The sequence below is a fragment of the Sander vitreus genome, chromosome 3, assembly GCF_031162955.1.
Source record: "Sander vitreus isolate 19-12246 chromosome 3, sanVit1, whole genome shotgun sequence".
In the NCBI taxonomy this organism is placed as follows: Eukaryota; Metazoa; Chordata; class Actinopteri; order Perciformes; family Percidae; genus Sander; species Sander vitreus.
Window position 1 is genome coordinate 6156191 of NC_135857.1, and position 15936 is coordinate 6172126.

The 15936-nt window shown below is 40.6% G+C and overlaps 1 protein-coding gene across 3 annotated transcripts in view; it reads left to right on the forward strand.

Moving 5' to 3' along the window:
• nf1a (neurofibromin 1a) overlaps nt 1–15936 on the forward strand; it is a 223417-nt gene that overhangs the window by 90872 nt on the left and 116609 nt on the right. For all 3 annotated transcript variants that reach the window (XM_078245820.1, XM_078245821.1, XM_078245822.1), the window contains exons 17-19: nt 1765–2011; nt 8173–8246; nt 10808–10891. In XM_078245820.1, the coding sequence (XP_078101946.1) occupies nt 1765–2011; nt 8173–8246; nt 10808–10891 (405 nt within the window). The remainder of the gene's footprint in view (nt 1–1764; nt 2012–8172; nt 8247–10807; nt 10892–15936) is intronic.

A 15936-nucleotide genomic window follows, 5' to 3' on the forward strand; every position in this document is an offset into this window, starting at 1 on the left:
GTTAAGAGGTCCCGGAGGTTTGACCTACTAAGTAGCCTGCCTACAATTTTAAGCAAGAACAAAAAATATAGTTTGTATACAGACTTTTGTATACATTATCTATTCTGGTGTATTATCATAATTTTTTAACGTGCAAATATATTTTTTTTTTTACCTCAACCTCAAACCAGATAAAGACTTGCCCACCCCCTGTGCTCTTTGGTGCCCCCCTGAGGGGTGCGCGAACCACTGGTCTATGATCAGGCCCACCACAGCTGTGTCGTCAGCAAACTTGATGATAGTGTTGGAGTCGAAAGTGGCTACACAGTCGAATGTGTACAGGGAGTACAGCAGGGGATTCAAAATAGTTTGTTTACATATTTTGACCTTGGCAGGATGGCCCCATGGTCCCTATTCTTGAGGGACCATGGGTGGTGATTCCGCTCTATAGCTGTTTTTGAATAGTGCATAGCAGTGATCCAGAGTTTTTATTCCTCTTGTGGCACAGTCAATATGTTAATGGAGGTCAGGCATAACCTTCCTAAGGATAGTCTGATAGAAGTCTCCAGCAATAACGAGCTCAGCATAAGATTGACCAGTCAATGGTTATTTGAACCCTGCTGCAATGCAATACTGGTATTGTCTGTCACATTGCAGCCGGAGAATGACTGTAACGGAGTATAGCGGCTCTTTCTACCATGAGAGATGTGATCTGAAATCGGGGAGAAATTAACAACATTGGCAACCAAGATTACAGGTTTCCCTGACTTTAGCATGTAGATACATGTAGTAGTGGAATGACTGTTACGTAGGATCAGCAAAACCATCAATAAACGCTTCTTAACAAAAAACTACACAATCGAACATGTTCCAACAGGAGTGTGGTCATAAATTGGGAAGAAATAATTAACATCAGCAACCAAGATTACGAGTTTCCCTGACATAATAGTATGTAGCTACATGTAAAATATAAACACTGCAGTAATGTTTGTTGAATGGTGTTGAAGCCCAAGTGTTGACGCTTGCACAGTATCCCCATGTTGACATTGACACGTGTATCAGGTGCGATCTAGCATCTACTGCCGCGTATAAAATTACCGGGATGATCGGCACTGCTTCCGCACTATGGGGCCCAGCTGCGATCAGGTCACTGCAGCGATTATTTCAGCGTCTCCTCTATTTCTTCCGCGAGCGAATGTGTCAAGCCAGGCAGGTAATCACATACAGGGAAGCCACATTGCAACCAGATACTTTACAAAATAAAACAAATTTCAAAAGAAAACACCCAGGTTTATGGTGATTTTGGCTGTCTTGACTTCTCAGTTGTAGAAGTTTTAATTCCACTGTTTGGCCACTATGTCAAATTGGCTTCAAAGCCAGGAACACTTCCTGGGGGCCTGGTCGTAGCCCGTTGGTAAGAGGAATCACTCTGATTGGCTGTTCAGCTTAAGCGAATCAAAGCATGACAAGACAAATGCAAGTGAGGAAAGCAAGCGACTGGAGTCAAGAGGGCACACACAGGATCTTGTAGTTTCTCATCTGATCAATCCAACACATGATAGTATTGGTGTCAAAATTGGAGGAGTTATTTTCTCTAAGGCGCAGATAATACGTGCTAGTTGGCTGTCGGCTGTAGTCTTTGTGGTGTGTTCCAAGTGTAACTTTTTGGCCAAGACACAGTCATGAAGAGGCGACGCAACAGTCGGCCTTTATTGACACTAGTTCTTTGCCGATTCCTGGTGTGTCCCCAGCTTGAAATGCATTTTTGGCCCTTGATTGTTCCAGGAGTGTGCCACTATGGGTGGTGGTATCCCCATCTGTCGGCAAGCGCAGACAAAGCTAGAAGTTTGTCTCTACATGTTCCTCTGGAGTCCAGACACCGAGGCAGTGCTGGTGGCCATGTCGTGTTTTCGCCACCTCTGTGAGGAGGCTGACATCCGCAGTGCTGCTGATGAGGTGCCAGTCCAGAACATCCTACCAAACTACGCCACCTTCAGTGAACTGGCCTCCGTCAGCAACATGATGGCAACAGGTCAGTACTGCTGGTCCCCCACAACTGAGTTGATTAAGTTTCTCACCTTGTTCAGCACTGCATCTCACCTTTTGACATATGTTTTATTATTCAATGATTTTATTGCTTTTTCATACTATAAATCAACAATCATCAGATTCTTTCATCACACATATCAACATTAACAAATGCCTATGTTCTGTTCCATTAAGAAATATCTTGCTATAAAGTAAAAAGAAGAACAATGTAATAATATAGGGGAGAATATGCTTATGTCAATGGAGAATTGTCCAGTTTTGAAAATTTGGGCACACTTTCTATGAAGCCTTTCTCTATAATACATTATATACAGTTATAATGTGTTATAATCTGCCTTTAACGCTCTAGAAGTATAGTTATAAGCACTTATGAATAATCATAATGCTTTATAACTATAATCATAACACATTATAAAGCATTTTTAAAATGATTTATGAGGTCAGGTATCAAACTATAATTGCTGGTCACTTTGTGTCTATAATGCATTATAAACACATTTATAATAATAATTTATTATAATAATCACAATGCTTTATAACAATAATCATAACACTCACTAAAAGAAGCGTTATATCATAAACGTTTATGACTTGTTTATAATGTTTATGACCCGTTCATGACAGTGTCATGTCACTCTTATGTAGATACCTAGTAATGTGTAACCGGAACATAGACTGTAATAACCATAAATGAAAGTGCACAGACAAGGTAAATTGCAAAATAGAACTTTTAGTTGCTTAAATTTGCAGGTAATAACTAGGGATGCACCGAATCCAGGATTAGGGTTCGGATTCGGCTTGAGTATTGGGCTTATTGACGGGGTTTCTGCCGAACCTTCGAATTTTATTCCACCGAACTGAACCCTACGCTTGTACTGCGCGTGCTGCGCTGGTTGACGTAATGTAGGTGGACAATGCAGTAGGTTGTGAGAAAGTGAAAATGGAACCTCGCGTGCAGAAAAAGCGCCGCCCGGCAGCACCCCCAGCCAAAAGAAGGTGACCCAAGCCGAGCCACACGCCCAACCTGCAATGCCGACCTGTCCCGCGGCGGCAAGGACCCCAAACAACACACATCACCACTGCCAAAACACCTACGCATGAAACATCCGAAAGAATACGAGTCGTGCATGAAGGAATCCACAGACAGCAGCCAAAACACAGCAACCCCAGGTACGGCAAAGGAAGGACAGTCACAGCTAAAAACTTGTGTTAACCAGACAGTGCCTCTCCCGGGCTATCAGCCGTTCTCCCTACAGTGGGAGCGGAGTGACCCAATGGCCGGCTGCTGCTCGTTAGCTAACGGTAGCTTTCTAGTTTTACCCACCTAACGTGCCTACATCATACACTGTTAGCGAAAATTTGCCAAACAAAATTGTCACTTATCTGGCGATAGCGATGTGCTTTCCTACGATGTGAAAAGAGCGTGTGAATTCAACATTAAGTTGTTACATTTAACTATTTTAGAGGCTGTGGACGTTGTTTACTTCATTAATGTGTTTACTGTGTTAATGGACTGAGGATGGGAGTAGGATTCGGTATTCTGTTTCGGATTCGGCAGAATTTTAACCAGTGGATTCGGTATTCGGCCGAACCCCAAAAATCAAGATTCGGTGCATCCCTAGTAATAACTCTCTGAATAACGTCTGAATAACATAATAATGAAAATAAAAAATTGCCTTTTACAATACAAGTCTTTGTTTTGTTGATAGTCTGTAAAATCTGTTTTGTGATCATTTTCAATGTCTGTTTCATCAATCCACTATCTGTAGTTCTTTAAATGTCTGTTACTGTTCATTACAGCAAAACATAAGCATCACATATATAATACTCAAAGATAACATGTTTAGGCCTTGCATTACACTCTAGTTCAATAACTTTAAGTTTCAATATCAGAATTATTATCAGATACACCTTTATAACACTAATTAAAGAAATGTTAATAGCCATCATGACAATAGCACAACACTTTACAATACTTTATAGCATACACTTTTCCTCAATCCAAAATTTTGAAGGATTGTATGTTTGCATGTTACATATGGTCCTGCTAATATTTGCGATGCTCACTCTCTAGTGAGAGTATGAAATACATTAACATTAACGTTAGCATACATAAATAATCGCATCACATTCTCCACTGTAGAATATTACAGTTTAACATGGATCTCTTTGAAAATGATAATACAATAATACTGAACAACGTGGTATCTCTGTAGCATGTACTTTACTAACCGAGAGCTTATTGCTTAAATCCATTGACAATGAACAACTTTGGCGCTAACGTTAGGCCACATCAATAAATTACTCCTGGTGTGGGAAATTAACACACATCTAAAGTGCAATGTTATGGAAGAACCATTTCCTTCTTTTCACATCCAATATCCAACTAAACAAATGTGATTATATTTAGCAAAATAAACTTCTGTATGTATGAAAACAGGTAATGGCAATAAAATAATATAAAAATAACAAATAAAAATAAAATAAATATAGCCTTAATGCAGTATAAAGATATTTCTCAAAACACACACACAGGCCTGTTTGAACGTCACAGCGTTTGCGAACGTTAGCTTCTTGTTTCATCTGGGGTCTGATAAATTCATCAAAGTCAGTGTGCACAACGCTATTTTCCGATAAACTGTAGCTGTCATAGTTCACGGGACCCGCGTGAGTGTGGTTTTCATGTTCCCGTTTTTCAGCCTCAGAGGGGGTAAAGCAAAAGCAGCGAAGCAAGTGCATTCTGGGATTTGGTGTCTTTCATCCACATGAGCCAAAAACACATTTTCTGGCTTTTCTCGGCCTAGAAGCCACCAATTTCTAAATTCTTTTCACATTTCTACTACATAAGTGACCCAATTTAAAGATATATTCATCTTTCCAACGGTGAAATATCCCTTTAACCTTATAAGTCATTCTAAAATGCTTTTTAATGTGTTATGATTATTGTTATAAAGCATTATGATTATTCATGAGTGCTTATAACTATGCTTATACATCGCTATAAGCAGATTATAAACTCATTATAAATGTGTTTATAATGCATTATAAACATAAAGTGACCAGCTATTAGAGTATTATGATACTTGACCTTATAAGTCATTATAAAAAATGCTTTAAAATTTGTTATGATTATAGTTATAAAGCATTATGATTATTCATAAGTGCTTATAACTATACTTATAGAGCGTTATAAGCAGATTATAACACATAACTGTTTAAAGTGCATTATAGAGACAGGCTTCATAGAAAGTGTTACCAAATTTGTTTGAGTTTTGAGTGGCTATTGCAGTTTAATATGTGCCATTATCTGACTTTGTCAGCATTGATGAGAAGTTGGTGCGGTTTTTTCCATCCTTATGATACTTCGTATATGTGTGTGTGTATGTGTATATATATATATATATATATATATATATATATATATATATATATATATATATTTATTTATTAATATTTTTTAAAAACATTAACGCAGATTAATCCATTCCATATTGACGTTTGCATACAGACGAAAATCTGGTGCCACTGATATGTCTGCGCTTCGCTCTGATGCTCTAAAACAGACGTTAGAGGAAACACAAACCCCGCTGCATGTGACGCTAGTTAACACAATACCGAACAGCAGCTAACGTTAGCCTACCGCTAGCTAGTAGCTGGATTAAACACGGTTAAAATGCTGACAGCTAACGCTAAACGGTGTAAAGTTTGACTGTTTTACTGTATAGGATTCAACACCGGTATGTAACAATCTGCAGCTGCCGTTGGAAAAACAACACAGACGGTGCGTTCAATGAAACTGGTAAACTACACCCTCGTGGTGCATTTGAAGTTATTGTAAATGTCCTTTTCCTATCTGGTTGTTGTTTTTGTCGTTCAACAGCAATTTACTAGTGAAATAAGTTATTGTTATACATTATTATTAAATCATTTAATTTTGACCATATGGCCTTAGCAATAAACAAGTCGTTCTTTAATGTTGTTTAGTACCCTTTTTTTTTTCTTTTCTTTTTTTACTTTCTTAAAAAGTATCGGTTCAGACACCGTTAATTATGTATGCGATTATTTCGATTAATTAATCACAGAGTATGTAATTAATTAGATAATGCTGCGTCGAGGAGTAAACCTCCTATACAGTGGGGAGAACGAGTATTTGATACACTGCCGATTTTGCAGGTTTTCCCACTTACAAAGCATGTAGAAGTCTAATTTTTATCATAAGTACTCTTTAACTGTGAGTGACGGAATCTAAAACAAAAATCCAGAAAATCACATTGTATGATTTTTAAGTAATTAATTTGCATTTTATTGCATGACATAAGTATTTGATACATCAGAAAAGCAGAACTTAATATTTGGTACAGAAACCTTTGTTTGCAATTACAGAGATCATACGTTTCCTGTAGTTCTTGACCAGGTTTGCACACACTGCAGCAGGGATTTTGGCCCACTCCTCCATACAGACCTTCTCCAGATCCTTCAGGTTTTGGGGCTGTCGCTGGGCAATACGGACTTTCAGCTCCCTCCAAAGATTTTCTATTGGGTTCAGGTCTGGAAACTGGCTAGGCCACTCCAGGACCATGAGATGCTTCTTACGGACCCACTCCTTAGTTGCCCTGACTGTGTGTTTCGGGTCGTTGTCATGCTGGAAGACCCAGCCACGACCCATCTTCAATGCTCTTACTGAGGGAAGGAGGTTGTTGGCCAAGATCTCGCGATACATGGCCCCATCCATCATCCCCTCAATACGGTGCAGTCGTCCTGTCACCTTTGCAGACAAGCATCCCCAAAGAATGATGTTTCTACCTCCATGCTTCACGGTTGGGATGGTGTTCTTTGGGTTGTACTGATCCTTCTTCTTCCTCCAAACACGGTGAGTGGAGTTTAGACAAAAAAGCTCTTTTGTCTTATCAGACCACATGACCTTCTCCCATTCTTCCTCTGGATCATCCAGATGGTCATTGGCAAACTTCAGACGGGCCTGGACATGCGCTGGCTTGAGCAGGGGGACCTTGCGTGCGCTGCAGGATTTTAATCCATGACGGCGTAGTGTGTTACTAATGGTTTTCTTTGAGACTGTGGTCGCAGCTCTCTTCAGGTCATTGACCAGGTCCTGCCGTGTAGTTCTGGGCTGATCACTCACCTTCCTCATGATCATTGATGCCCCACGAGGTGAGATCTTGCATGGAGCTCCAGACCGAGGGAGATTGACCGTCATCTTGAACTTCTTCAATTTTCTAATAATTGCGCCAACAGTTGTTGCCTTCTCACCAAGCTGCTTGTCTATTGTCCTGTAGCCCATCCCAGCCTTGTGCAGGTCTAAAATTGTATCCCTGATGTCCTTACATAGCTCTCTGGTCTTGGCCATTGTGGAGAGGTTGGAGTCTATTTGATTAAGTGTGTGGACAGGTGTCTTTTATACAGGTAACAAGTTCAAACAGGTGCAGTTAATACAGGTAATGAGTGGAGAACAGGTCTGTGAGAGCCAGAATTCTTACTGGTTGGTAGGTGATCAAATACTTATGTCATGCAATAAAATGCAAATTAATTATTTAAAAATCATACAATGTGATTTTCTGGATTTTTGTTTTAGATTTCGTCTCTCACAGTTGAAGTGTACCTATGATAAAAATTACAGACCTCTACATGCTTTGTAAGTAGGAAAACCTGCAAAATCGGCAGTGTATCAAATACTTGTTCTCCCCACTGTATATGGGTGCCTGCTCTACCAGGTGAGCTACCCAGGTGCCCACATGTTTTGATTTCTTTGTATTTGTGGATTACTTGGGTTGTTACTGACATCTGGTGAAAATGTCATTCCAATAGCCCCATCGGAAATATATTTACTGGGAAAAATGTTGACGCGTTCAGTACTTATTTTCCCCGCTGTTTGAGTCTGGAGAGATATGGATGTAAACGGCAACTTCAGTAGGTGGCGGAGGCATACAACTGGAAAGCGGTAATTCTGCTTTAAAAAAAGATGCCTTCTCAATGGAAGACAAGGACAGATCAGGGAGCTTAGTGTTACTGACTTGCAATAATGCTGTTCCAAATGCCCAGAAGGATGTCATCTACCAAATTCAGATTCCAGCCTGTGGATATTAGCTGATATAGTTTACATTAAAACTTTTGGTCTTGTTTCCACAGGCCGGTCCACCTTGCAGAAGAGGGTGATGGCCTTGCTAAGGAGGATAGAGCACCCTACACCAGGAAACATTGAGGTAACATTTCAGTTAGTTTCATTTCATTTTCACTTTAATTTATAACGACAATGCACATTAATCAACATTTCTGTAAATGTGTCAGTGTTAGCCTGCCAGCTAATTTTCAGCTGTGGTCCTTTCTCGAGATGTTTTGAGATCATTAAACAGCAGGACATTAGTACCGGTTAAGATTCACAGACAGAAGACAACAAAATGCCATAAAGACAGCAACAGCAACAAAATAAGCATTCTCAAGAAGATAGGCAGAGCAACAGGGAGCAACAAGATATTAGTACAGCAATACATCAACAGTATCCACATTCAGCACCCACATTTTACATGCTAAATAAGAGTCCATTCCTTAAGACATCTTCATCCAGCATGTGGAATTTGGGGCAGATTGGACTATGTAAAGTCAAGTTACAACAGCTTCCTGTGTTATGGCGAAACATGCAAACACTGTTCCACAAAAATACAAACGCTTTGCCGTTTGACGTCGTAAACGTGTTGACATGCTGCTGACCCAATTTGAGATGGATCTGTTGAGTCCTCTTAAGAGGAGTTTTACAAAGTTCCATACCCGTAAAGGGCGTAAAAAGGGTGTTATTACATCTTTGATCTGTGACATCATCAGCCGAGCTATCGACTATTCCTACGCAATTTACATTTAGCAATTTAATGTCAGTTACATTACTTGGAGGATTATACCAGCTGAATATGAAACAAACCTGATAATCCCAGAGTCAGAAAAATTTAGAATAAAATACATGAAAAACGCTTATAATTCAAAATGGCCGACTTCCGGTTGTGCGGAGCTAAAGAAAGTAAACTGGAAATATGTCCGAAATGATGAGAGCAATGTGTGTACGATTCTTTTTGAATATTTAGCAACTATATCCAAATTAAAGCCATCCACGTATTAGGGGGCGCTATAGAGTTCGCTAAATACGCATGAACCACATTGCTGTATTGTCTCGCAATGCTCACAGCTTTTGATGTGTGCGCCAAGTTGCGTGGGTTTTTAAGTATAAAAAGGGCACCAAAATGCAGTCAAAGGCTAAAACTATAGTCACCATGTCATGCCCAAGCCTAAATGCAATAGAAGATCGACATAATTACTACTTTGAATACGCCTGTAAAATTTTTAGTGTTTGTGTTAATTCTAAGTCCTCAAACATGTGTTCATGAAATTAAAATGAATGCACAAAATCCAAGATGGCTGATTTCCTGTCAGGAGAAAACATTTAATAAAATTTGTATGTTTCTCAAGATGAAAGCAATGCTCCCATCAATTTTCGTAAACATCAAAGGAACTTTTTCCCAACCCTTGTGTGCGTTTGGGGGCACTATGGAGCCTGCTGGCCACGACCAATGTTCAGCAGTCATTGCAGAACATCCCAAGCCACTCAAAAATGCTATTGCCCCGCATTAAAATAATATTAATCCTTCGTGCTCGGGATTAAATAATAATAATTTCAAAAACAATAGATTCCTCGCACTTTCAGTGGGCCATAATAATCAATAAAAAAACAATAGGTTCCTAGCACTTTCAGTGCCAGGGACTGTTGGGCCCTGGCCAATGTTTGAATTTTTCTGCTTAATAAAAGTGTTGAGTGGTGGAGGAGCCCTGCCATTTAGGATCTTAAATATTCTAACACTTTTTATTTAATTAGAGTTTTCCAACTAAGGATGTCATATCTGTCAAGCATGTTGCAATCATGGTAGGTATTGGGTTTTCCATCTAACACTTTAAGAGCCTGTTTGTACACAAAAATACTGGACTTAAGTGTTGTACCTTTTGCGTGCTGTAGTTGTTAAGCAGCTTCTTATGTACCTAAAATTAGCCAGATTCTATTTTGTTTAATTTGCATTACATTTTCCACTTGTTTTTTGAAGGACAAGACAAGGTGCAGTCAAGGATACTACTATTTGACATGAGAGACAACTTAAATGATCTCTCCAGATGCTTAGACTTCGGGATCACAGTCAGTTATGATGACTGATATGGACTGAAGTGTACCACGTTATAAACGTCTGTCTCTAAGCTGGCTACACATGATCAGATAAGGACGATGATCTCTGCGCTGGCTGTGCCATTGTTTTACTATGGGGACAGCGGTGGGGACAACTAAGAGGAAGCGCCGCCCTTAGCGTGGTGCTCTGCTCGAAATTGCCACCACAAGTTAAATTATTTCAACTTTTCCCTTGTAGCTGACCTTTCAAAGTGCAACCAATGAGATGATAATTGTATTTGAGGTAGCCACAAGCAATGAGGACGTATAACTGTACTGCACTTTGCCTCTGAAGTGTCCGCACTATGCTCTGCACCCTACCTTGTGGTTTCACCGCTGATCATGTGTAGGCGGGTTTATGTTTGAAGCACAGCTATGCTCACCCCTCGCCACGCTGGATTAATCGCCAATTAGTGATTAAATATTTTAATCAGTTGACCGCTGTAATTCAAATTCAAACCCATATACTTCCAAAAGTATGATGTCAGGTAAGCATTATTCATTGCTCAGTTTTCTCTCACCTCTGTTTTTGCCATATTGTTAATGTCTAGTTGGTTCCACCTTCAGGCTTGGGAGGACACATATGCTAAATGGGACCAGGTCACCAAACAGATTCTCAACTTCCCCAAAAACAAGGCAGATGATGGGCAGGTAAGCTTGTTACACAGAGGATCTCTCTGTGTACCTTTTGAGTGATGGAGTTATGATTAAATGTGAAATCTAAAAAGTCATGGATTTGATTAAGGTGAAGCTTGGAGGAATGTCAAATGTGTGCTCTATGTTTAAATATACACTAAAAGGTAGGGTTGGGTCCCAAAACGGTATCTAATGGTGCTTACCCACTACTAGTACCAGCTCTGCTCGGCTCAACTCGACTATGTCACGATGCCCGTCCTCCATTTTCCATTGCAGATTTAGTACCGCCTCACGCATGAGACTGGCGTGGCTGGAAACTGCTGTGACTTAACGCAACGCACACACAGAACGTCGAAGGTGTGTTGTTTTTGACTCTCGGCATGTTTGGCTGTTGCCACATCCAAAAGACAAATTTTGTTTCAAAAGAAGCTGAAGGCAGCAAAAAAAAAAAAAAACACTGCTGGCTAAACTATTTAAAAATGGCGGGTTTGTTCAGGTCGCTAGCAGTGATGATGCAGTGATTAGTGACGATTCTCTCTGACCAATCAGTAGTCTGCAGGTTTTCACGTCACCTTTTGGTATCGCCTCAGCTTGCTTGGAACCTCGACGGAGGTGATACTAAAAAAAAGTACCTGTTAGCTAGTACCAGATACAGTCAGGTCCATAAATATTGGGACACGACACAATTCTAATCTTTTTGGCTCTATACACCACCACAATGGAGTTGAAATGAAATGAACAAGATGTGCTTTAACTGCAGACTTTCAGCTTTAATTTGAGGGTATTTACATCCAAATCAGGTGAACGGTGTAGGAATTACAACAGTTTGTATATGTGCCTCCCACTTTCTAAGGGACCAAAAGTAATGGGACAATTGGCTGCTCAGCTGTTCCATGGCCAGGTGTGTGTTATTCCGTCATTATCCCATTTACAAGGAGCAGATAAAAGGTCCAGAGTTCATTTCAAGTGTGCTATTTGCATTTGGAATCTGTTGCTGTCAACTCTCAATATGAGATCCAAAGAGCTGTCACTATCAGTGAAGCAAGCCATCATTAGGCAACAAAAACATTAGGTGTGGCCAAATCAACTGTTTGGAACATTCTTAAAAAGAAAGAACGCACCGGTGAGCTCAGCAACACCAAAAGACCCGGAAGACCACGGAAAACAACTGTGGTGGATGACCGAAGAATACTTTCCCTGGTGAAGAAAACACCCTTCACAACAGTTGGCCAGATCAAGAACACTCTCCAGGAGGTAGGTGTATGTGTGTCAAAGTCAACAATCAAGAGAAGACTTCACCAGAGTGAATACAGAGGGTTCACTACAAGATGTAAACCATTGGTGAGCCTCAAAAACAGGAAGGCCAGATTAGAGTTTGCCAAACAACATCTAAAAAAGCCTTCACATTTCTGGAACAACATCCTATGGACAGATGAGACAAAGATCAACTTGTACCAGAGTGATGGGAAGAGAAGAGTATGGAGAAGGAAAGGAACTGCTCATGATCCAAAGCATACCACCTCATCAGTGAAGTATGGTGGTGGTAGTGTCATGGCGTGGGCATGTATGGCTGCCAATGGAACTGGTTCTCTTGTATTTATTGATGATGTGACTGCTGACAAAAGCAGCAGGATGAATTCTGAAGTGTTTCGGGCAATATTATCTGCTCATATTCAGCCAAATGCTTCAGAACTCATTGGACGGTGCTTCACAGTGTAGATGCACAATGACCCGAAGCATACTGCGAAAGCAACCAAAGAGTTTTTTAAGGGAAAGAAGTGGAATGTTACGCAATGGCCAAGTCAATCACCTGACCTGAATCCGATTGAGCATGCATTTCACTTGCTGAAGACAAAACTGAAGGGAAAATGCCCCAAGAACAAGCAGGAACTGAAGACAGTTGCAGTAGAGGCCTGGCAGAGCATCACCAGGGATGAAACCCAGCGTCTGGTGATGTCTATGCGTTCCAGACTTCAGGCTGTAATTGAATGCAAAGGATTTGCAACCAAGTATTAAAAAGTGAAAGTTTGATTTATGATTGTTAATCTGTCCCATTACTTTTGGTCCCTTAAAAAGTGGGAGGCACATATACAAACTGTTGTAATTCCTACACCGTTCACCTGATTTGGATGTAAATACCCTCAAATTAAAGCTGAAAGTCTGCAGTTAAAGCACATCTTGTTCGTTTCATTTCAACTCCATTGTGGTGGTGTATAGAGCCAAAAAGATTAGAATTGTGTCGATGTCCCAATATTTATGGACCTGACTGTATTTTTTTTCATAATGGAAAAACAAAAAGGCGAGTAGAGTCGAGGCGAATCGAGCGGATACCATGTAATGGAAAAATGCCATAACAGACCAAGTGGCAACACTGATTTTGGTTCCTTATTTTGGTGCCACTTAAATGCCTGCACTGCTCTCCAAAACAGACATTACAGGCAACAAAAGCATCACTGCACATAACGCTAGTTAACATTACACTTGGCAGCAGGTAACCAAAGAGGTTATGCTAATAAGAGACAACACTCACATGGATTTTGCGCAACCGCCACAAGACTGACAGTGTGCGACCACCATTTTGATCTGAATGCTCCCCTGTGTGACAGTCAATATAATACATCCAGGGTCAAAATGCATCGTCAATTTGCGTCCACTAAAAGTGCTGTTTTTGCCACTGACTCAGATTGTTGTTAGATGTCTGACAACATTATGGAAAGGATCCCTACAGAGAGAGACCTTTTTGTTAAAGAGTAACATCTTTGTTTAACTAGAAACAGCTCCTAGGTCGCTGTTGCTAAACCCACCAGACTCCATTTAAATAACCAATAATTTTAGTGTGTACAGAGCCAACGTATCTTCATGTGTAAATAGGTAAATTATGTCAACAAACTGTATAACAAACCAGAGTGTTAATTGTTGGAAAAGTGGAAAAACAAACCAAGACGGCTTTCCATAGTTTTATTTTGTGTCTGTCAACTTTGAATGGAGTGTATTTTACAATGATAAAATTACTTTTTATTTACATGGAGTCTAGTGGGTATATAGCGATCAACAATAGCAATTTTGCCGATGTTTTTATGTTTAAAAAGGATTTTACTCTTTAACAGAAAGGCCGCCCTCTGTGGGAATCCTTTCCATAATATTGTCAGACACTTAGAATAATAATCTAAGCCAGTCAGTGGCAACACAAACACTTTTTAATAATAAATTAAGGTGCGCAGTTGCCCAATAATTTACATTGTAGCTTGTTTTGCTGCCTGCCGACTGCAGTGATCTTGCTTACGTATATATGTTTTGCAATTAATGCAACAATACCTTGTAAAATTAATCATGCATGAATAACATGGCCTGCAGCTCCCATAAACTTTGCTACATTTTAATTAGGGCCCAAGCGCCGACAGCGGCGAAGGCCCTATTGAAACTGAAGGAATTATTATTATGGCAAAGGAATCGCCTTTTTGAGGGGCTTAACATACTCAAAAACTCACCAAAATTGGTGGTCACATCAAGTCTGGTGAGAATTTACGTATTTTAAGGGTTTCGGGCATAGGCGCAAAAAAATGGCTTGCTAGCGCCCCCTACAAAACTTAAAACATTTAGCCCCTGCAGTACGTTTAACGTAGACTAACGGAACTTGGTACACATATGTAGCATGTCAAGATGTACAAAAAACGTCATTGGAGCCATACCCTAAACCCAACAGGAAGTCCGCCATTTTGAATTGAAAGTTCGAAATTAGTGCAATTTTGGCCATTTCAACGTCGTACTTTAACACTCCTCCTAGAGATTTCGTCCAATCAACTTCAAATTTGGTCTGTTCCATCTCAAGATGTTAAAGATGAAAAGTTATTAAAAGAAAAACTTTTCGTCATAGGGCATGGCCGTGGCGGGGCAGCCATTTTGAGCAATTATCGATGAACAAAGAAGTTGTTGTAACTTGATTGTACGTTGTCGTATCCGCCCGAAATTTCTCACGATAGACAGAGGTCCAGGCCTGAGGACATCTACAGGCCAAAATTGACTTCTGGTCATAGCACCCCCTGCTGGTAACACGAAATCCGCCTTATATGACAAACCTCATCCGATTTACATGAAACTTATAATGTGTGGTCTACATGTGATACTGAGCCGCCCCCTATACATTAACCGCGCCCACTTACTCAGGCCACAGGCATAACATTTGAACCGTTTAAGGTAGTCTTGTGTGAGGTATCATTGAACTCAGCAGAGACTTCCTTCTTCATTGGTGATGGTTTGGCCCGCCCCCTATGCTTAAGCCACTTCCATGTCATAACTGGTGTCCCATTTAAGGTAGAATCTTGTGTGAGGTATCATTGAACTCAGCAGAGTTTATTTTTGATTGGTGATGGTTTGGCCCGCCCCCCTATGCTTAAGCCACACCCCCTTTCATAACTAATGACTTGTTTGATGTGGACTCTTGTGTGAGGTATCATTGAACTCAGCAGAGAGTTCCTTTTTGATTGGTGATGGTTTGACCCGCCCCCTATGCTTTAACCACGTCCCTTTTTATAACTAATGACCCGTTTGATGTACACTATTGTGTGAGGTATCATTGAACTCAGAGACTTCCGTTGCTAAAGCCTATGCTTTAGCCACGCCCCCTTTCACAGCTAATGAACTGTATGACGTAGAGTCTTGTGTGAGATATCAGTGAACTCAGCAGATAGTTCCTTTTTCATTGGTGACGATTTGCAGTGAGTGCCATGCAAATGCATGGTCGCAAGGATCGGTGTCCACCAGTAACCCCGACGCGCGCAGAGGAGCGAGGGCCCGTCCAACACTGCTTGCAGCTTTAATTTTATTTTGTTGTCCTTTCAACTTTATTATCGAAGCTCATGGCGTATGGCAGAGATAAACATCAGAGAAGGAAGCCTGGGGACTGGATTAAGTTTAGCGGACATTGAGAATATCACTGCCCACGGCATCTTTCGACCACACAGCCAACCAAGCGCCACCGAAGGCGGTGTGAGCCCACTTGGCACTTGATGGGCGGACTATGTTCCACACCAACAGAGCACAGGACTCCGGTGGGATGAAGG